At 40.0% G+C, this 23,850-nt stretch overlaps 1 protein-coding gene across 1 annotated transcript in view; it reads left to right on the forward strand.

Moving 5' to 3' along the window:
* The window catches only part of mettl25 (methyltransferase like 25), a 44,904-nt gene that overhangs the window by 2,053 nt on the left and 19,001 nt on the right, over positions 1-23,850 (forward strand). Inside the window, exons 3-4 of the mRNA XM_048268440.1 lie at positions 11,993-12,093; positions 18,696-19,280. Of these exons, the coding sequence (XP_048124397.1) occupies positions 11,993-12,093; positions 18,696-19,280 (686 nt within the window). The remainder of the gene's footprint in view (positions 1-11,992; positions 12,094-18,695; positions 19,281-23,850) is intronic.

Raw genomic sequence — 23,850 nt, forward strand, 5'->3', positions numbered from 1 at the left:
AACATAGGTACACCTGGTATTTTTTTCAGAATTTTTTGAGACCTAAGTGCGTGGGCCCTGGTTGAACTGACGTGGAATGACCCGTAACTAAATTCAACAGCAGAAACCCTTAGACAAATCCAGCCATGCCCCTATGTACTTTGTCATATGCAACCTGGGCTCCTGTCAGTGTCAAATCTTAATGTAATTTTTTAAACAGAAATTTGTTTGCATTTATAATGCTGTCCACACAACATTTGTTTTTTTTTTTAAAAATCTCCATGCACACTAGAACACAAACACTGCAAACTGTTGACTGTCTATGTGCTCAAACTGTCATGACTGATCAGTAGGTGATGATAATGTCAAAGTTACAATATATACCAGAGAAGAAACTTTCTGTGGTCAAATCTGAAAATAAGTAGCATGTAGTTTAGACCGTCGGCACAAAGAGATGAAACAAAAACATGGCAAATCATCATTGAAATGCACTTCCTATGTAGACTATGGACGAGGTTGAATGGTATTGAACAGTAGCTTACACAACTAGAAAAGCCCAGAAGAATACTGACTGGTAGTCTTTCTATACTAAGTAACAATCATGTCATCGATTGTTAAAACATGTCCAAAATGGGCAAAATGCACCATTGAGATCAATATGTTTTGTATAGAGCTACCACAGGTTACTCTATACAACCACAGGTGGCACTGTGGTAACTCTATATAAAACATATTGATGTCAATGGGGCATTTTGCCCATGTTCAGGGTGGAAAATAAAAAAGAAAGATTTGCATAAGACAAGTCAAATTGGTGTTTTTAAAAAGAAGGGATCATGGAGAATAAAGAAAAACATATTAAAAAATATATTTGTTTATTCCCACAAGGTGTTTGGGTGCTCTGAAAATGATAACCAAAATGATTTTTCAGACTTGTGAGGTCTGCTGTTCAGACCCTGAAGGGATTTGTTTTCTGTTCATTGCTTTTTGTGAGAGTGTTTCTACTTCTCTCAGTAAGGGAAATAAATCAAGAGCCTATGTTGAGTACAAATATGTATTCTGAAGGCCTAAACAGAGCCCACCAAAAACTTCAATAACATTTTGATCAACTTTTAGGGACAGCTATGACCATGCAGGATGTACCGTAAAACTTCAAATAATCGCCGAGTCCCTTAGAGACGCCTGTCTCTTTTAAACGCCTGGCGTGGCTACAGGTTTGGGTTAAAGGCCGGTCTCCAGTAGAGGCCTGGTCTGTTTTAGTTTCGGGTTGTATTTAATCTTCTAAAACCCGTCAGATCGTCTGTTTAAAGATTCGCAATGACACGAAACCGTTACAGAAATGAGGTTACAGCAGTGTGAATTAGATGTTGCACGTTGTTGCAAGCCGTCGCAAAGCATTCACCTTGTCTGGTCACAGTTGCAAGGTTTTAGAATGTTGCATCAAGTTGCTGCTCATCTCGTTGTGAATCTTGGGTGTGATTTGGGCTTAAGTATGGCGCAGACTCCGCACGTGATTATGGCATTAAAAGACTGCTGTGAAAAGCTAGAGTTCCTAATTGTATAGCTTTTTTTCCTATATGAACTATGCCTATATGTCCGACTTTGTCATCGTTCAATTCATCCCAAAATTTGCGGATAGGCCGATGGTAAGCGTGTTTTTATGCTGGCAACAAAACCAGAACAGTTCGTGAATGTTATTCTTTATTCTAAATGCCATGGCGATACAGAGAAAGAAGTCAGAAAAGGAATTTACCTTAGACTAGGCTATATCAGAGCCGTCCTACGACATTCTCTGGCTATATACTGAAATAGGTTAATGATGTAAAGTCAAGTGTGCTTCTATGGGACTGGTGTGTGCACGCACAGTTTTTATTGATGAGTCGGAGTGGCAAGTGCTGCACATAGTTGCAGTGGAATGTGGTTGCCCAGGGCATTATAAAACTTCACTCTTAGACCTACTCATACATGGCGGTGAAATAGCGTATTTAGCTGTCTATATTCTAATCATGTGCTGGGGGAGAAATCGTCGGACATCCATGATTATTTTGTTATTCAGCACCCCTGGTCAAAAATATGTTCCCGCTGCGCCTGGAAGTAGGCTATGATTTGAATGTAGACTGTTGTCAAATTTGGCAAATACAAAGCGGGAGAAACAATATGGTTCATGCTCTCATGCTGTTTCATTAAATGCGAAAAGGAGGGAGAATTAAACATTAAGCACGTTCCACTTTTGCATAAATAATTCCTGAACGGTTTTGGTCAGGGCTGATAATGCAACTGTATTTGATAAAGGACCGATATAGGCTATTTGCTAGTGACAAAATATGAGCTTTCAGTGTGATACGATCTCTTTGTAAATTACGTAATTAAAACGTGTTTCATCTGTTCTGGCTATCTCTGCTATTTGGATCTTACTGTATCTCACTCAATGAACAACATCTCAACACTAAATGAATGATGATCTGTAATTGTCATCAGATAGCCTAGTCATATAGGTAGACATTCAGTGTGTTTGAAATAATTAATTCGATAATATGTTCCATCTTTGCAGAGGAAAAGTTTTGTGTAAAGGGAATTAAAGGCCTGTCTCATATAGATGCCTGTCTCTAATACTAGCCGGTGCAGTTTGGTGATTTGGGGGAAAAAAAGCCCGGGCTATTATTTGGAGTTTTACGGTAGGTGTAATTGAGTGCCTGTCACTTTAAGAGATACGTGAGAGTAATTGGCCTTGTCTCACTGTTTTAGTCTAGTGAATAAAAGTTGCACATAGCGCATAAGGATTATGTGGATGCAATTAATTATGTTTTATATGTCATTAGATAAAATAAATGTTCAAATGTATCATAGAAGAGATAAGTGTCTTGCAATGTTCATTAATGATTTTAGCGAGCACTGTTGTCAAACGTGACCTGAGCTAGCGGGATAGTTAGCAAGGATCTCTCTTTAGATGTAAAAGTTTGCGATGGTTGCTTGTACCGTAGAGCGGTACAAAATATGACCGCCGCCCAGTCCAGCACATTTTTTCCAGAAAAATAAATCACGCTGAAAGGCCAATATGATTTTAACTGTCTCACTAAATTGCATTATCCACACTCAGTTCTCACTGGTATCTGCTAGACAACAAGTACCAAAACATGATTAGTTCATAGATTTCACATGTAAAATTAATTTTATACAACCCCACCCCATCTTGCCTGTTCATAATTCTGAGAAATTCTTGAATTGTGTGCATGTGTGCGATGCACCGCGTTTATGTTTATGTGTGTGTGTGTGTGTGTGTGTGTGTGTGTGTGTGTGTGTGTGTGTGTGTGCATGCTTGTGTGTTTGTCTGCGTATGTGTGTTTGTGCATGTGCATGCATGCGTACATATGTCTACTGTGTGAGTATGTGTCATGCATTATGATTACTGTGAATGTATGTGTGTGCGTGTGTATCTGTTTATGCACATGTGTGCACATGGAATGGGTTAACATGACCCCTGGAGGCAAACATACGGAAAAATTGGTCATCCTAGGCCCCACGGTTCTCAAGATATTCACAGAAAACTGTGTCTGCCCTACCCTCCTTTGGGGGTCCAGTCCAGCTGGGGCTACAGATCAAAACGAAAAACAATGGTTCCATGCTATCCATGTGGGGTTACATGCCCACTAAGTTTAGGTGTACCCTGGTCTTTCAGTGTCCCAGGAATCCTTGTTGGTGTCACGGTCACTAAATGTACACATAAATTATTTTATTGTAAGGCCCCCCATGAACGAAAGTTCACAAAACTTGGCATGCATTCGGAAGGTGTCATAATGATCCTACACTTTCAATTTTGTGCAGTTTTGACCATGTCAGCCAGAGATATTGTGATGAAAACACCTAATTTTTTGCTTTTTAATTTTTAACTAGGTGGCGCTATACATGAAATAAGTGGTAATTGGATGGGTTGACATGCCCCCTTAAGACCAACATACAAAAAATAAGGTGGACCTCCTAGGCCCTACGGTTCTTGAGATATTCACAGAAAACTGTCTCCGGCCACCTACAGGCCAGTTGGTGTATAGTAACATAAATTAATTTATTGTGTGGCCCCCCATGAACGGAATTCCACGAAACTTGGCGTGCATACAGAGTGTCATAATGATCCTACACTTCCAATTTTGTGCAGTTTTGACTATGTTAGGTCACAGATACCTGCGATTACAACACCCCTTATTTTTATATAAAAATAAAAATGAAATGAGTGGTTATGGAATGGGTTGACATGGCCCCTTGAGATCAACATACAAAAAAAAAAATGGTCCTTCTAAACCCTACGGTTCTCAAGATAATCACAGAAAACTGTGTCTGCCCTACCCTCCTTTCGGGGGGTCCAGTCCAGCGGGGGGGCTACAGATCAAAACGAAAAATGATGGTTCCATGCTATCCATGTGGGGTTACATGTCCACCAAGTTTCGTGTACCCCGGTCTTTCAGTGTCCCGGGAGTCCTTGACGGAAATTTGGACATGCAAAAAAGAAAAATCTGACTAAACCTATAATTACATTGAACCCAAATAGTAGGCCTAAATGACCAAAATTCCACAGCCTAGGTAGGTTAGCAACACAAACTTGAGAGATGCAAGTTAGCAAATCAACTTGACATTAGCCTATTATTATGTGTTACCATCAAGTCAAGTCAGATTTATTTGTATAGCGCATTTAACATGCACAGAGTGCAACCCAAAGCGCTCCACTTATAAGACATTGTCATTGACACAGACTAACAAAGACAATAGATGCTGGACGGAGCGGCGTAGTCGCCAGCGTACCCGTGACACCAAGACAGACAAGACATACAACAAACAAATTAATAAACTAGATGTACCGCAGAGCGGTACAGAATATGACCGCCGCCCAGTCCAGCACATTTTTTCCACAAAAAGAAATCACGCTGAAAGGCCTATATGATTCTAACTGTCTCACTAAATTGCATTATCCACACCAGTGTTGCGCAGGTTTGGTCACAAGCGGCCCGCAGTCGCCCGATATTTTAATCAACCCGACCGCAACTCGGACCGCGAATATTAATTAGGACAAAATTATACCCGACCCGCGATCCGACCCGCTTATTTACAAAATGTGTGCTTTTAGTTATAGCCTGCATGCAGTGTGACAGTAGGCCATTTCTGTAAAACAAACTAATTTATTTGCGAAACTTTATGCAGTAGAACTACACGCAGTAGGCATGCAGGACATAATGTTTGCGCAGGAGAGAGAATGAGAATAAGAGCGCAAGCACGCATGCAACCACCAAGGATTAGAGCACTAGAATAAGATTTGAAGGCCATGGACAATACATCTTTCTTTCGAAAACAGAAATGGTGAGGCAAGGTATAGGCAAGAGAGATACATTGCTGGTTAAAATGTTAGCGTAAGAACTGGTTTATAATGCTGAATGAAGCACAAAGCACATTTACTAAAGCACATCCACTGTTTAAAGTCACAAACACAACGAACTAAGGTAACTTTTATGACTATGTTAGGTCACAGATACCTTCAATTACAACACCTCATTTTTACTTTTTTGTGTTTAACTAGGTGGCGCTAAACATGAAATGAGTGGTTATGGAATGGGTTGACATGGCCCCTTGAGATAGATCAACATACAAAAAAAATGGTCCTCCTAAACCCTACGGTTTTCAAGATATTCACAGAAAACGGTGTCTGCCCTACCCCTCCTTTCTGGGGTCCAGTCCAGCGGGGGGCTACAGATCAAAACGAAAAAACGATGGTTCCATGCTATCCATGTGGGGTTACATGCCCACCAAGTTTCGTGTACCCCGGTCTTTCAGTGTCCCGGGAATCATTGACAGAAATTTGGGCATTCGAAAAAAAAAAAAAAAAAAATCTGACTAAACCTTCGCTGCGCGGCAGTCATAATAAAATAAATACAAATTAAAAATAAAATTAGTCCAATTTCCAACCGGCTGAAAATGGCCAAGGGCAAAGATGACCCACGTGAAAACTGCGCACAGCTGTGTCTTCACGATGCAACACCAACAAAGTTCTTTATAACTGACCAACCCGGAGAATTCACTGGCAGTCTGGAGAGCACTGGAAGGACAAGACAGTCTGAATTTGTGATGGGCGACCCTGCTGATTATCAGCTCGGTGGTCCTAGACAGTGACCGTTTGTTGTTTGGTTGGTTGACGCTGTCATCAGAGTTTCTTAGCACTCAATCCAGACTCCAGGCACCGGTAGATGGTAGCATGGCAGCTCGCATATCAGCCGCAGCTGATTGACGTTAGGCACTCTTGCTGAGCAATCCCTCCGTCCAGACATTGGATGTACAGCGTCACGGATGGATGAGGGACTTCAGAGACATAAGGCAGGCCACCCAAGGCGCTCATCAGCCCAATGGAAGCTGATTAACGTTAACTTGACGTTGATGGTGTCAGCCGAGTTTAAAATAATTCCGTGGAAATGCATGGATTCCAGTTGCTGCTACTGGAAGAAACTGGAATCCATGCATTTCCACTGAATTATTTTTGGAATCTGATCCCTTATCATACCTGTTCATTCTTACTTGTCGCCAACTTATCGTGACTAAATTCAAGATGGCTGCAAACGCTAAACTTCGCGGAAGATACTGTCTGCATAAATCGTCTTGTAAGTAAACTACCAGTGCTTTTTCAAAGTTCTCAATGTCTCGTTTTAAATGTCAGGGGCCCTCGAAGTCTACCAATGAAGTGTGGAGATACATTGAGCCCTCGTAAATGGTGTAAAACAGTGATTTATTTGCATGGCTAGCCGATGCGAAGCACCACCATTGAAAAAGCTGTTGGTAGCATCGGCTAACTAGCTCCAGATTTTGGAGTGCAGGGGACACGCCGAGATGGGCTATGAGACATACGTTCACACTCGGTATCATGTTTTAACACACTTTAGGTCAATATCACACCGGAATTCTCCTTTAATAAAATTAGGCATCGTGACATTTTTAATTTCAGGGTATTGCGATACTTTTGTAGTATCAGTGCACCGTGCAACACTATTTGCTACATACTATTACTATTTACAGTGATGGCCAAAAGTATTGGCACCCATGTTAAAGTTGACTGAAAAGAATATAAAATCATCTTTTGGAAATTGATCTTAATGCCTTAAGTGAAAAATTAGGAAATATCTAACCTTTAAGGACACCAATTTTCTTAGTGAATGAATAATGTATCATAAATAAATAAATGTTCTTCCTTAAAATACAGGGGTCATAAGTATTCCCACCCCTATGTTAAATTCCCATAGAGACAGGCAGATTTTTATTTTTAAAGGCCAGTTATTTCATGTTATTTCAGTTAGCCTATTAGCTGGTTTGATGCTCATTGAGCTCAATGCAAATCAAACCAGCTAATAAGCTAACTGAAATAACACCCATGCCAATCTCTAGGTATGGTGAAGGGTATGTGATGATATGGGGCTATTTTAATTCCAAAGGCCAAGGTAACTTTATCAGGATGCACAGTATTCTGTATCCATGAAATAACTGGCCTTTAAAAATAAAAATCTGCCTGTCTCTATGAGACCTAAGTGCGTGGGCCCCAGGCCCGGATCTAGGCTGCTCAGATTGGGGGGGCAAATAGAAATTTGGGGTGGGCACAATGAATACACCCCCCCCAATTTCACCTACAAATGCCTTACTTTTTACCTTAAAACCCGTATCTAATAACAAACATGACATATTACATAGAGCTGTTAATCATAAACCTGATTTTAATATTTACAGATATCTAGGCTATATTTAACATTTATTTTCTATGTGGCCTGTTATGAAATCATGTATTGAACAATTAAAGCACAGTTCAGCTTTAAGAAACTCAAATAGTTTACATGCATGCTTAGCATTTTGTCATCATTAAGGCTACTTTGACAAACTCTTAGTCAGCTGATTTTAATATTTACAGATATCTAGGCGATATTTGTAACATTTATTTTGTATTTGGCCTGTTATGAAATCATGTATTGGACAATTTATACACACTGTGAAACCTGAAGCCCAAAGTTGTAGACATGCATTTAGACATTGCTGCAAATGTAAAACGGATTACTCTGGAATGGCTAACTGTGCAGAGGAATGCTTTACACCTTTTTATTCGGTAAAGTCTGCTGTTTCTTCTAATATATGGTTTGTCATGTGTTTCGGAAAAATTTGTGAAGTATTCCACCGAGATGAATGGGTAGGGAGATGGGCTCAGAATGTAACATGATACATTAAAGTTACTTTTCTCGCGAACCGTTTACCACAACTTGCGGCCAACATCGTTTAAAAGCTGAGAAAAAGCTCTTTGTGATGTTTAAAAGCTGAGAAAAAGCTCTGTGTGATGTGATAATTGTAATATCTTTGTGAAGAGTAGGCTATCGGAGTATAGGCTATTTCAGCAAAGAATGGGTGAATTCGGACACACTTTCTTTCTTGCCGTGCGCTGTCACATTCTCCACTGCGCAAAATACATACTGTAGGCTAAATTAATTTGCGTTGTGAATGTTAAGCTTAATCAGGCCATAGGCTAAATAAAAATCGCTGGTCGGATGCAAAGCAGAATATAGAAAGAAATGGGCACAAAGGCCACAGTGGCCTGTGAACCTCCGATTTTCAAAGGGACATTACGGCCAACACAAGGGGCAACGACGTGGCCGCGGTAAAATTCCCACCCTGCTTATAACACAGTTAAGGAATGACCAATGTTAACAAACTAACTGGCTAGATCACCTTAGAAAGCTAACATGCACATTAGCTAAAAACAAACCTTATTCAAACGAGAATAATACAAAAAAGGTCTTTATTTAAACCAGCAACAAGAATCTATATTACATTTGGTAGCCTATAACCTTTATGGAAATAAAACTAAGCCCTCTCTACTGAAGTATGAAACAGCAAGTGATTCACTCAGTGTGGAATGGTAGGGGAACGCGTCGCTGCTGCTCCGGTAGCTTATTTATACTATCCAACCAGCAAATCAGCACCCTCGAAATTCAGACGGGACGAATTAGAAAACTGTGATTGGCAGATTCAATAGCTGTCAATTAAAATTGACCAATTAGGTGGGGCAGAAGAAATATTTGGAGGGGCATTGCCCCTCCCAGCCCTATTCTAGATCCGGCCATGGTGGGCCCTGGTTGAATTGACGTGGAATGACCCTTTTACATGTCTTGCCCTCTAAATAATCCATTAGCACTGAGGTCACTTTTGAAGATCTGAATGGAGACTTGGTAACCCCAAGATGATACTTTTTTCTGTAACTTTCCAGAAGTTGCTTCTCGTACTATTCTCCTCACTGTGTATGGGGGCAAGATAAACATGAGTTTTTATCCAAACAAGTTTGTCACATTTCCAGTTGATTAGAACCTATAAATATGGGCATTTTCAAGTTTGTATAGCAATTTCCTGACTTACAAAGGTCAACACACTTTCCTTTTATTTAAATTGAGGATATTCTCCTGTCTTTTCCATGTTGAAAAATGACAAGGGGATTAGACCTCTATGCTACTTTATTTTCATACCTTAATGAAAAACAAAGTCATGAACTACTGCTGAAAGTTCACAGATACTCTGATTAAAGGTGCTCTAAGTCAGGGGTCCCCAACCTTTTATGTACAATGGACCGGTTTGATTCCTATTTTTTTTTTTCACGGACCGGCAGGGGTTCTTTCCATATTCCATATTCCATATGTGTTGTGCATGCATTACTTGAAATGAACTAGCTCCAGTTATGGATGAACAGTGAAGGTAACGATCTCTTGTGAAAAACGTGAACTTGAAGAAGTGAAAATTGAACAATATGAACTATGAATATTGAACAACTTGAAGCTACATCTGTAAGTGTGAACATGCATAACAACATGGAACAAATGGGAACAAAAAGCGTGCATTACTTAATATAATCAGTGGGAGCCCTGCAACAAGAAGCTTCCATCTGGGGGTGATGGAAGACAGTGACACCCTCAGTGTGTTTGAAATGTCCAGTTGATTAGCGCAATTTGGTCTTAGTTGCAGTCATTGCGAAAACCCGCCTCGCATAGATACGTGGTGGGAAACGTTTTCAGCGCTACGGCTATCTCGGGATATTCTGCTTTGGTTTGATCCAAAAACCCACCAGAGGGGTTTCCTTATACACACTCTTAAGACCACCGCCATTTGCAATTTCGATCAACTGCTCTTCCTCCTGCGCTGACAAGTTAGGACTATTCGGGATATTGACAAATGGGTTATGGACCCACTCATTGGTTTGCTGTGGATCTTTGGAGGATGGGAAGTAACGCCAAACTCATTTGAAAGCGCCCAACAAGGTGATCGCACCAGCTGCGGTGAGAGAAAGGGCCCTGCCTCAGTCTCTCCCAAAACCCCCACTACTGTTTGGAACATATCAAATACACCCCGTCCACTCGTCGTCCCCACAAATCAAGCTTGGCTTTAAATGCAGCGACTTTATCTGCCAGTTTAAAAACAGTCGTCAGTCTCCCCTGGAGTGACAGGTTGAGGTCATTAAGCAACCTGAATATGTCACACAGGTAAGCGAGTTTTGACACCCAGTCCTCATAACTAAAATGTGCAGCTAACGGTGACTTTTTTTTCTGTAAGAAATCTCTGCAGCGGCTCTCGCAACTCAAACACTCTGGCCAGTGACCTGCTAAAGATGCTTGTTTTTTTGTTGCTCATTCTAGCAGTTTAGCTAACTTCGTGAGAAACTACCGTTCGCCAAGAACTGATCAAGTGAAGTGAGCTGACCTGAGGCTGCGCAGCGCTGAAGGCAATACTGTATGTAAAAGTGTTGAAGGCAGGACAGACAGACGTAAGAATTTAAATTTAGTTTAGTTTGCATGCATTTTTTAAACTCATGTCGTAGGCTACGGCCCGGTTAGGAATGTCCTGCGGCCCGGTGGTTGGGGACCGCTGCTCTAAGTGATGCCACACATTTTTTGGGCTAAAAAATTGTATGTTACTACAGCAAACATCACCTAACCCAACGCTAGCTGTCTGTGTCCTGAATACACTGTAAAAAATTGCGATCTCTGTGGACAGTCCAGGCTCCAAAAACGGCAACAAAAACAACCTAGCCCATAAAAACATAACAAACTGTTCCAGCAAATCACAGAGGAGATGCACGTTTAGGAGAGTTTCAATTGCACGGGAGCAGCACGGGAGGGAGGGGGAGGAAGTAGCGAGCTAGTTCTGTTTGAAAGTCAACAGAAGTGACGTTATCCAGCATCGCTTAGAGCGCCTTTGAATAAATGTTGAATATAAATGAAAAAATGCATCTGCTACATTTTGTATAAGATGCCGATAATTGTGGCACATGTCTTTTTGTTAAAAAAATATTAATTTATTTATGAGTTCCTCATTTCTTTCATTGTAAAATGACGGTAAATCACCAAAAGATTATTATTTTTTAATAATCTTTCTAATTATCTGTTAACTATACTAGGGGTGCCATAAATTCTGGAGGACACTGTATTTCTGCTGTTGTGTACATTTCCTTTTTTTATTCATCATTAGAACTACATACTGTATCATGTAAGTTAATCCATTTTGGTGGCATACTGTACATATAATGGGGGAGCTGTGGCCAATCAGCTCCGGTCCAGTGCTCAAGAGGACCTAGATACAAGTCAGGCCTGAGGTCATTTCTCGACCCCACTCCCCAATCTGTCCTGTCCACATCCTCATTTCCTGTCCATTGTTTTATCAATAAAGGGTACAAAAGTCCACAAATAAATCTAATAAAATCTATGATTTAATTTCCCTGCATCAATGCAGAATCAACGCAGAACCTTGCATGCCTCATGTTGTGATGAATCAGTTTAAAAGTTATTTTCCTCAGCCCTAGACTTTGATGTGTGATTTCAAGAAAATATTTCATGGCCACCTAGAAATTCTCTGTATTTGGCTTATATCACCATTTGCACCCATTTTACAATTCACAAATCAAATCTAATGATTGCATTTTCTAATGGCACTGTTCTCAATACATTTTTGACTTTGTCCTTATATTTTCTAGATTTGGACACCGATGAGTTTATGAACTGTAAGAAGGCACATGAGGTCCAGGCCATGTCTGAGGTGGTTGCTCTCCTGGCCCAACACTGCAGAGTTAAACAGGTGATAAGAGCAATAGACATACAGAAGAACTATGACTACTATTACTACTACTATCTCTACTACTACTTTCCTTAGAAACTGTTGGCAATAATAAGCTAAACTTACTAACATTATCCAGGTTGTGTAGGATGTAGTATAGTCATACAGATGGAGACTTAATGGCATAATATCTATCTACAGTAGTCATTGTATAAATTTCAATTGCACTAAAACATTGTGTTTGTCATTGTAATGTTTTAAGCTATGGCTTATTAGTGTAGTGTTTGTTAAAAAATAACAAATCTTCCAGTATTGATGTTTACAAAAGGAGAGGTCACAGAAAATTAGATTTCTATATTATTGTTCATTACTTTGGTAATAGACATCTCACATTGAACTCAAGTCTCCTGGCTGTGACTCACTTGTTCTCATCTGATGAGTCATTTGTATAACTAGTGCAGTGCCCAAATATGCTATTCCTGTAGAAACGCATAGCCCAATTACATGCCCGCAGGTATGCCTGCTTTAAAAAAAGGATGATGGGGAAAATCATCATTCCAATTAAGCATTCAGGGCTCTATTTTGCACACCAGCGCAATTGACTTAGTATACTCACGCTTTTGTCTTTCCTATTTTGCAGTCAGCGCATTATTGGAATTTTCCCTCCACAGGTACATGTGCGCCCACGGGGGCGTTTCAGCGAAAAGAGGGGGCGTGTTCCGACGCAAACGGTCCCTGTTGATATTTTGCAGTTTCAGAAAACAATTCCGCCACAGACCAGGAACCTCCTGGTCTAAAGTCAGTGGCGCGAATTCAGATGCTATTTTAAGGGCGCATACATGGCCACAGGCCTACAGAAATTAATGCTATGCACACCGATCTACAGACACCCTGTGCACAGATGGAAACATTCAAAGCCTTGATAATATTTGTCCGTTTCCCGGCTTTGTTCGTGCATTGGTCAACTAAAAATTTAGTAACCTGTTACATCCCGGTCTAGGGCTTGTGGGATATAACAAAAACGGGCAGACACAAAACTTAATAAAATGGTGTATTTATTAATACAAAAAAAAAACAGTATGGAAAAATTTCTAAACTAAGAAAAACACGGCCTACAAAGTAGGCCTCGGCGGCCAGGCGCTCACTCCTGGTCTCTCACCCCAGGGAGTGAGAAAGATGACGGCGAGTTGCACGGGCAAGGCCCGAGGCTGGCCCTAGTGGCAGCGATGTGCGGCAGCGATGCGCGGCAGCGACGGTGGCAACGAACGATCCCCACAGCTAGCAAGAGAGAGCTCAATGACGTCAGCCCCCTTTTAAAGGGCCGGGCTACCCTGACGTCATAGGGTTTCACACCACCCCTCAGCTGCAGCCAATCTGCCTGGAAGCACACAATAGAAGTAACAAACACACATAATACACAAGACCCACAGGGTCGTAACAAGCCTATATAGTACATCTACATGCAATATCTTTACAACAACAACGACTAATTACGACCTATTAATTTGGACAACTTTATACAGCCCTATAAAGGCTAAAGTTACCTTTAGTTTTGTTCCAATTTACCGTTGTGTATGGCTTTAAGCCTCACAGCCTATAAGCATTACTCCAACTGCGCTAAGGTTTTGACAAGCACCACAAATTTGCCTACCTTGTTGTAGCCCATCTGAAATAACTCCAAAACTTTGCTATGTTCCCTCCATCCTTTCGTTGTTTTCAAAAAACTTTTTATATCCATGATGGCCTTGAAGTCTCGAGTTTGTGAATTTGCTTAAATAAGCTTATTATGTGCTGTTAACCAGCAACCATAGACAGTAAAAGAAAGCAGCAAGTAGCCTTCGCTACAATTTCTGTAGTTGCTGTCTCCATTCATTGTTATTCTCTCCTGCTCAAACAAAAGTTGTGCGTGCATTAAGTTGATGATAACGTGTTTACAAACTCTACTTTACATAAAATAAATATTATAAATAGCCCACTGTCATGCAGTTAATGGGATACTGTGCAGAGTTGGAAAGTTAGGTCAACTTGGAAAGTGTTTCTAGTTGCCTGTTGGTAAGGTACAGCTTACACCTGCAGGAGCACTTGCTTGGGCGCCTGTCTTGCGAACACATTTCCACAAATCACGGATGTGTTGATGACATAAATTAGGAAATATTAGAGGACTTAATGAGACGAACTGCATGCCGATTCCATTTAACCCAAATGCCCCAGCAGCAGCACGGGAGAGGAGAGCTTATCTGACAGATCTGCATTGTCTATAGTGAGGTAATGTTAGATTACATTGCAAAAATATCACCATGCATTCACAAGCTCGTGATTCAGTGAGAGTGATCCCAAAACATCGGAAAGTGACATTTTTGTAGGCCTATTACATTTTGTCAAGAGGAAAAATCAATAGCAAACTGTTCACAATTGACTATAGCACTGTGAACCGTTCCTGGTTGCGCCTGGCAAATCCGCCATCATAATAGCAATCCGCTATGGAACAAGCGTGCCTGTTGTTAAAGGGAATGTGAGATGACGCTCTGATTGGTTTATTGCACGTTACGCCCAAACCACACCCATGAATAATGTAGCTGCTACAGACCACCCCATTTTAGATTTGCGTCGGGCGCAACAGTCAATATTCCACCGGTAAAATAGAGACAGCGCCCAAGATCCGCCCACAAAGCGATTTGCGCAGTCAATTGCGTTAAAGTGCAAGATATAGCCCTCAAAGTGTAAGGATATTTTGAGCCTAGGCAGTGGTTTGAAAATAGTGATTTATTTTGACATTTCTCAGTGCCCGCTGCTACAAATAAGCCATTGTGTTGCTAATGCAGACAACGGTCTAGCTCAATAGCCCTCTGATTAACATAATTTAAACATTATCAGAAGGTTACAGTACATATAAGGCTACAATACCAAAAAACTGCCATTTCATTAACAAAAAACAATAACTTTCCTAACCTCTATATTTACACACAATACAATGGTTCTTTGACTAATTAGGCTTTTTTTTACTATGGCTTAGACACATAGGATCTATAGCCTATAGCTTAATTTGAACATATAGCCTAATAATAATAACACAGGGGTTGGGGGGTGTCACCTTAACAACGCACTTAACAACGCACGCCTGCTGCCTTAATATATATATATATATATATAGTGTATGCCTATATGAGCGATGTCCGCCGTGTTACTCTAGGCTAGGCTACTGTTTTCTCCCTTTCATTTCAAACTGTGACCAACACCAGTCTCCCTCTTCAGAACGCATACAAAATAATAATAAAACGTGCTATGAATTGGAAGTTTTTACAATTTTTAAATGCCGTAAATGCTCAAATTATGACCGGGTTCTATTATTTACTTAGGCTGCACAAAGCCTTAATCGAGACAGGTCTTTATTTCTACGTTTTATTGTGAGGCATGCATTTTGTTTGGAGCGGCATACCAGCGGTAGGTTATCAAAAGCATATGATTTTCGGTTTGGTTTGGGATTTAATTTACTGTTTGATTATATTGCTAAATGTTGGAACTGATAGACACTGAACTCTGGGGGGTATTTGATGGATCACTATTAGGTTTTATAGTTGAAAGAGTGTCCACCCGCTGTGTTTGGAGCCAGGCAGTCACTTAATTCAGTCATTGAACGTGTGCTGCGCTGTGCTGTAATGGAAACTTTACTACGTATAGCCAAGTACGCCTATAGCCTAAATTGAGTTATATATTTTTTTAATTATGCATGATTTAGCCTACTTTTTTATTTTATTAAATTCGTAGGCTGGAATGCCTCGCGGCAACAATAGTGTTTAAATGTAGTGGCTTGTAAAGCTTACTGTAGAAAAGAATGACAAGCGATGTCAGCTTGAGAGCGATGTGTTGAGATGTGTTAGGACAACGACTTTTCATTGGCAACAGTATTAAACCAACCAACAATATCAAATATTAAGAAGAGCTCTTTAATTTCATTGAGTTAAATCGAAACAATGTCTTTTAGTGCTCGTGGACTAGGCCTACTGGCAATTATCATCCAGGCCATAATTTGAGGATTTACGGGTAGGATATGCCTCCGAATCGTGTGATGCGTCTAAACAGCAGCATCTGGTGGTTGAATGTCATCGCACTATCTATCATCGTTCGCCAAACATTCTAATCAAAATTGTAAATCTAATAGGCTACTCTCAACTTCATTCACTTTCCGTGTATAGGCTAGATCAAGACAGACTTGCGGAACAGTCTGCAGGGCAACAGTCTGACAGCCTGCATGAAAATAAGAATAAATGGTCCGCACTTGTAAAAGAGTGCAATTAGGGCCCTTGTTGTGTTGCACTTTCTTTTGCACTTCAGTGTTGTATAGTTTGTATAGCCTAGTGTTTGTTAATTTGCACACATTAATTCACTGTTGTTGTTAGATAGATAGATACTTTATTGATCCCCAGGGGAAATTCAAGAAATTCATTGTTTCAGTTGTTATGTTGTTTAGCACTTTTTAAACACATTTATTTGTAAATATTTGTATAGTGTTGTATAGGCCTATTATAAATTAAAATTGCACATTATACATTGCAACTGTTATTTAAGGGATAATCTATAGAACGCCGGTCATTATTGGGAAAATAAACCGGACCCCAACGCGCAGCGGAGGGGTCTTGTTCCGCCCTGAAGGGACTTATTTTCCCAATAATGACCGGCGTTCTATACATTATCCCACTTATTACACGGCTACTTGCCAAAACGAAATAATAAACTCCCCACAATATGACTTTAGCCTACATAGCCTAGCCTATTTGTTACCGTTCATCGTGGCATTTGCTGAGAAACAAATAGCCTACTGTAGTTAGCAACAACACACGCTGAACTTGAATCAAACATTCTTTAGAACACAGCTGATCAACCGTCTGTTTTCCCTTTTGAATGAAGTTTCAATCTTCGCGTAGTGATATGAAAGAATTGACTTAGAAGCACAAAGCCCATTTTCCTTGACAGCGGTCTGTTATACTTAGCAACAGTCTGTTATTGAGAAATAGCAGACTGCCGAATGTTGAGAAGGCCCATTCAAGTGAATGGAGCATTCTTCAGCATTAGCCTATAAAGAGCCGTGTAATAATTTGAAATATAACCCCCCCACCCCCCGTCAAACCCCACCTTGACTAACCAATTTTCTGCAGGAAACCCTGGCCTAGTTAATGTGAATCGCGGACTATCACCACAAATGCATACAATGTTTTTGCTCAAGTTGTGTGCCGTCCCCACATAGCAAAATTGCTTTATATTATATTAATCTCATTTATCTTCGTTACTTCATTTCGAATCGCGAATGGGTGCGCATCTAATGTAACAGCAGAGTCTCCTCGGTGAGACATCCACTCTCATTTTCGCTGTTGCTGCGAGGTACGATATAGGAAATACTTTGAAGTTCCCTTTGAATAGGATCAGGTCCAGATATTAATGGATTTTTCTTAGCCTGTGCTACACCATTCAACCAAGTTGTGCGAAAATTATAGGCTACCCGTAGTTTTTCAATGTTGACAAACATGCGTAGTACATGGAAGCTTTTAAGTCGGGGATCACATAAAGCATAACGCAACGCTCAGACCATAATAAGTTCTATCTCGCTCTTATGGTAACACAAACCGTTTGCCTTAACTGACAATTGAATACGCTCACGTTGCGCTTTGAAAGTTGAACCAAGTTCAATGCTCAGCTTGCTCAACGCTAGCGTTACGCCAGCGTTGCCACTGTTCCGCTGCCGAACCATAGAGAACAATAGGAAACCTGCCGCTTGCCGCTGGCTAATGTGCATCCCACTAATGTCTATAAAAACAATATGTTTATGAAATAACACTAAACAGGTACCTCGGATTGGCATTGCTGTTTATTGTTAAACTACAATTCTCTGCAGCCAGTGGAGGACATTTATAGCCTACCATGCACCCAGACAATATTGTGCTTCTGTCCTAATTCTGAAGCAGTGGCCACCACTACAAAATGAAGAGGAAACACTGCGGAAGAAAGTTAATGTTTTAAATAGGCTACATCAACAAAATATGTAATGTGAAGTGAAACTGGACGGGCCATAATAATCTCTGATTTTTCTACACATTCTAGTTTTACTTATTGTTAAATTGAGCGGCAGCCAGCAGGAGAGGATATACATCGGCAGGATTATTTAAAAGGCAAACGTAACTACATTGTGCGTCTGCCCTAATTCTGATACCATGGCGGCATTAATTTTGCCGTGGTGGGCTGCCATCCTTAAATCAACGTAGAGGAAACACTGCTTTAACATTTATTTTAGTCCCCAACAAAAGTTTACACTCGTCATCATCCCAAAATAGAACTATTCCTTTAAGTATTATTCTAAGACAGGGAGACCTGAAATATCTAAGTGAATATTTAAGGAAACTTTTCACGAGAAGAATTAAGGGTGTTTTGTGGAACCTTTTTTTATTTTGAGGAAATTCTTAACTTCAAGTGTTTTGTGCAATTGCCCCTGTTTTTTAACATTACTTCTGGTTCTCACTGGGCCTAAGCCTAGTGATGTCCCATTCACTGCTTTTACCTCTCTCTCTCTCTCTCTCTATCTATCTATCTCTCTTCTCTCTCTCTCTCTCTCTCTCTCTTTCTATCTTTTTCAGGTCATAGATGTGGGATCTGGAAAGGGTTATTTAAGCACACATCTCTCCATGCTGTATGAGTTGCAAGTGTTTGGCATTGACTCTTCCAGCACCAATACACATGGAGCACAGGAGAGGAGTCGTAAACTGAAGAGATACTCAAGAGTAATTCAGAAACTCAAGAAAGATGCCAAGGAGATTGAACGGTTACCAGGAACTGGAAAGAAAAAAGAGCATAGGGAGAGTGGTATGGGAGAATGTGTTGCAACTGAAAAGAATTCTACACAGTTGCAAGACACTCAGTTGAGTGCTGTTGCAGAGGTGCCTGTGGATGTCAGCAATCAGCTTGGAGAACCTGTGGAATGTGCAGTTGGAGAAGAAGGCATGACTGATCCTTTTCTTAGCGCCCTGTCTTTGAATGCTGTGGAACCTATCTCTGCCCGGGTCCCTCCCAGTCAGCTGAGCAAGGAGGAAAGGGAAAGGAGGATGAAGGAGAATCTGGAGAAAAAGTCATGTAATAGAGAAAGCAGCAGCAGCCTGTTCTTACCACTTACCTCCTATGTCACTGCAGAAACAGAACTCCGAGAGGTCATCCCTGAACTGAAGGTAAAGGATTTAATTTCAGACTTTATCCGAGACATTATGAACATTATTGAGCCATTAAAGAGAGAGAGAGTTGCACTATTTTACCAACTTTCAATTCTGCAATGGACAAAAAAAATGTCTGTGAAGAGTTAAAAGGTAAATGCTTTCTTTAGGTTGCTTAGAAATCAGCTAATATTAACTGAAATGACCTGGGACCAACAGAATTATGAACTTCATTTTGTAGAAATAGGCCTTTCCTTGCTTTTTTTTGCAGGTATTTTGCATTACTATGTTTTAATGACTTTATAGAGGTCTCAGGAAAGTGCAATACTGACTCTTATATCCTTTTTTCAGCACAACCTAGACAATATGATTAAGTATTGTCATTTTAACCAACTATTAAGTATTGTCATTTAATTTTAACCAACTATTATATACACAAAAAACATCAAAATATTTCTTTTTGGGGGCCAAGCAGCGAAGCTGCGAAGGCACCCATTGTGTTTCTATCTTTTCCTATTATTACAGTGCATGAAAATGCACTGTACTGTTCTTCCTAGGCATTTTATTCTTAAAATACTTCTTCTAACGCTTTTTGTGCGTTTAATACAGCTTAAACTGTTTAACGTAGAAACTTCATTCAAACTGCGTTGCGTAGGTCTTACTTATGTGACTTCAGCTATGTTATTTTCAACTTTGTAACTTTTATACTTTTTAAACTATTAATTAAAAACTACTAAATTGGATTATAGTTGGATTAAAGTCTGAAATTGGATTAAAGTCTGTGAAGTGTAAATGAGCATATTATGTATATTTTCTCTCAACCATTCACCACAAGACTATGTATCCTGATAGAGTACCCTATACCTTTGGAATTAAAATAGACCCATTGCTGTCGCTGTCAATCTCTGTTGTCCGTTCTCCAAAGAAATCCGTAGCCAAAGATTTAATTGCTTCAGAATCCGAATAGATCCGAACTACACAGCACACCTTCTAAATGCTCCATTCATGCAGGCGGTAAAACTCGTGAGGCATTCGTAGTTAACTATAACTTGTGAGGTAGCCTACAATGTTCAATCAACTTCTGCAGACGACGAGGACAACAATAGCCTAATGGTTAATGCATAGCCTAATGTTTTTGTTTTTAAATAGGCCGCCAACTGCAAAACATATTGAATCGGACCAATCAGGTGCAATCTCTGTGAGGAATCTGGTCAGCAACAACAGTATATTTAGGCTAGGTTGCTGTTTCTCCTCCTTCTTGAAGAGGCCAACGGCCAAAAGCCAAAACACAAAGACCAAAGATAATGGAAACTTTCCTGTTCTCACACAGGAAGCATCTGAACGAGGAAGAAAATCGTCAATTTTTGTATCCAAACTTTAATCGGCAGCCTACACATTTGGCCTCCAAAAAATATTCCTAGGTTGTTTTACAGTAAGATATGTCAATGAGTGATAGATATGAGGTTAAGGAATGTGTTCGTGGTGAAATTAGAAAATACATAATTAAGTCATTTTCCAACCCTCTTTGTATTCAAATCACTATATCTCGAAATGGATTTCCACTACACAGGACTCATTTCGTCGTGGCACGCCCCAAATGATTGGCAAAGAACACAAATACGTAGAGTTCCATAGAAACATCCCCTGGTCATGTCAGTTTGCTTCCTGGTTGGTTTGATGGTCAAAAAATTTTGATAAAACAATGTTTTGTGAGTTTTCCCCCGCTATTATATTTCCGCAAACATCTTTGACACATTCCGGTCGCGGTAAAAAATTACATGTTTTTAAAATGGCAATAACGTTGGTTCTACTTAATGGATCGGAAAACCAATTAACTTAGCATAATCCCTCAACCCTCACCTTTCGATGGTACTTCTGGACTGAAATAGTGTTTACCATACCTTTTTATATTTTTATGTTAGTCTAGGGTAGGGATGGTGAAAACAAAACATTTTCTTCACCGACCACATTAGCCGGTTGAAACCAGTTAACCGATTAGTTTAAAATATGCTATGCTATTTGAAATAACAGCCATTTCGAGCTGCGCCTGCAATTTCGCAATGGTTTGGGTACAAGGTGATCACGTTGAAAATAAAGGCGTTTGTCTAGAGTTAGAGCTCATTTTGCCAGGGATCATTTAAGAAAATGACAGCTCCGAAGAGACGGCGCTTTAGTTTGAGGTAGCGCTAACAATAAAGAAAGATGATGATCATCACCTTATCTGTTACCATTGATGATCCTTCCTGAAATGTAGATGTAATGTATTTTTAAAACTAAGCCCATGTGGGAATGTTGCCTAATAGACTGCAACACGATAAAACCAATGGATAAAACAGGCACCTTTAGAATGCGTAAAAGTCGCACCGGCCAAGGCAGGTCTAACTCACTGTGTACCTTCTCATAATGGACAGAACAACTCTCTTGTATTATTAATATTATTATTTTTTTTTTTCAAAAAGACAAGTGTCAAGGCTCTAACCTTGAGTGTTTTAGCCTGTAGCCTTTACTTTTCGCAAACCTTGTGAGTGCGCGAACCCAAACGCTGTGACCTCGAGCCAAATGTTTTTATTGGTTTATTAAATACAAACAGGCGAGTTATGAGTGTGAGGGATACACTTCACACAAAAAGGTCTTGGAATGAGATGGCTAACTGTAGTAGCGTTAAGTCCACTGTCTATAATAGCCTAATTTAGAGATTTTTTTTTATTACCGACTATAGACAACTTTGATCTGTTAACGTTGATACGGTCAACCATCGGTCAAACGGTCATCGGTTAACATCCCTAGTCTAGGGCAGGGGTGCCCAACCATGTTTGACCTAAGATCTACTTTTAAAGTTGACAGTGTCCCGAGATCTACCAAGCCAAGTAGAGAGCTTAGTCATTACTGGTACTTACATCCAGTATATCGGTCCATACTGCAATTTCAATTCTTTTACAGTTTTTTCACAATTCTATAATCTCAATGCCCAAACACCCAGTATACTCATGCTCTAAAAATGATTGGACTTCTTGCAATTTTTTCTATCTATTAGACGCAAAATTCTATTTAGGCTGTCAAACAATATTTTTTTCTTAATCACAATTAATAGCTGAAGTTCTATAGTTAATTGTGATTAATTTAATATTTTATCACATGATTGATTGATGATTTTGCATTTCAGAACTTTCCAGAAGTCCATATTAACAATGTAAAGCAATTCTTAGCCGTGTATCTTGATCTTGGCAAGCAGGATCCTAGTGCATTCTGGTGTTCTTTCCCATATTTGTTTAAGCACCTGCCTGATTGGTGAATAGGCTATTTGTAAATCAATATGGTAAAATAAAAGATTTTAAAAATCTGACTGCCAGAATAATTTGGCTGGGCCAAATCATTTCGGTGGCGGGCCAGCTTTAGCCATCTGTTGCCAACTAATGTCGTAGAATATAGCTTAAACTTGAGGTGTTTCGATGATAATTTAATTTTTTTGTTTTTGTTTGTTTTAAGTAAAACGCCGATTCAGCCGATCGGGAGTTCAGAACTGCATTGGTGTTTATTATCTTCATGACTAGGCTACAGGAGGAAGGCAGGCAGAAACATACTAGGAAGTTTCTGTAGCAGTTTGAGGACAAGAAACGGTGCATCAAAGGGTCAAAATAGTAGCAACCAAAGATAATTGTTGATAGCAGAACAAGTGACGGTGTAAAATTAAAAATCTTGGCGGCAAGCATAACACTTTAATGATGCTGACAGCCCTAATAAAAGATAACTTTCCCAGTAATGCCTTATAAACAAAAAGGAGGCAGTGTTTTTCCCTCCTGTCATAGAGGGAAGACGATCCTACATTTTGGTGTAGTTTATAGTAGTGTGTTCTAAACCCATCCCCAGTTATAAAACATAGTGAACTGTGGTAAACTGCATCAAGTGATTTCAGTGTGTAAGGGGCTGTTTGCATATACACAATTTCACCATAGTCTAACATAGTTGCTTGAACAATGGTCATTCTGTTTTCTAGAGAGAAGCAAGACCTAATCTCGTAAAGTACACCACATTCAATGTTTACCTTTTTTTGTTAGCTCAAGCATTACATTTACATTAATTCATTTAGCAGACACTGTTGTCCAAAGTGACTTACATATGTAAACTATATTACAAGGGATTACATTGTCCCCGGAGCCCGGGGTTAAGTGCTTTGCTCAAGGGCACAACGGAGGAAGCCAGGAATTTAACCCACAACTTTCAGCCTCCTGAATGCTAGGAGCCATAAAGTGAGATACAAGGTTATGACGCCAGTGTCATATAAAGGCTTAAAATGTTTCAGATAAAAAAAGATATTCACTGTTAAAGTGACTGCAAAATGAACGGGGATCAATGGAATGCTAACACTAAGGTGGGCCCTTATTAGCCTCAAAGCCTCCCATAGGTGGTACGCTTTCCGAACATTCACTTACCCACTTGGTCAATGAGTCTCGGTGCTTGAAGCTCGGCCATTATCACCTGTAGGCTTGAATATTGCCCTGGCTCAATAGTGGGCCTCCGGCTCATGAAGATTGCCTATAATAGTAAGAATATAACCCCCCCATCCAAGCCTTACCACATAACAAATCTA

Source organism: Alosa alosa, chromosome 17 (genome assembly GCF_017589495.1).
Source record: "Alosa alosa isolate M-15738 ecotype Scorff River chromosome 17, AALO_Geno_1.1, whole genome shotgun sequence".
In the NCBI taxonomy this organism is placed as follows: Eukaryota; Metazoa; Chordata; class Actinopteri; order Clupeiformes; family Clupeidae; genus Alosa; species Alosa alosa.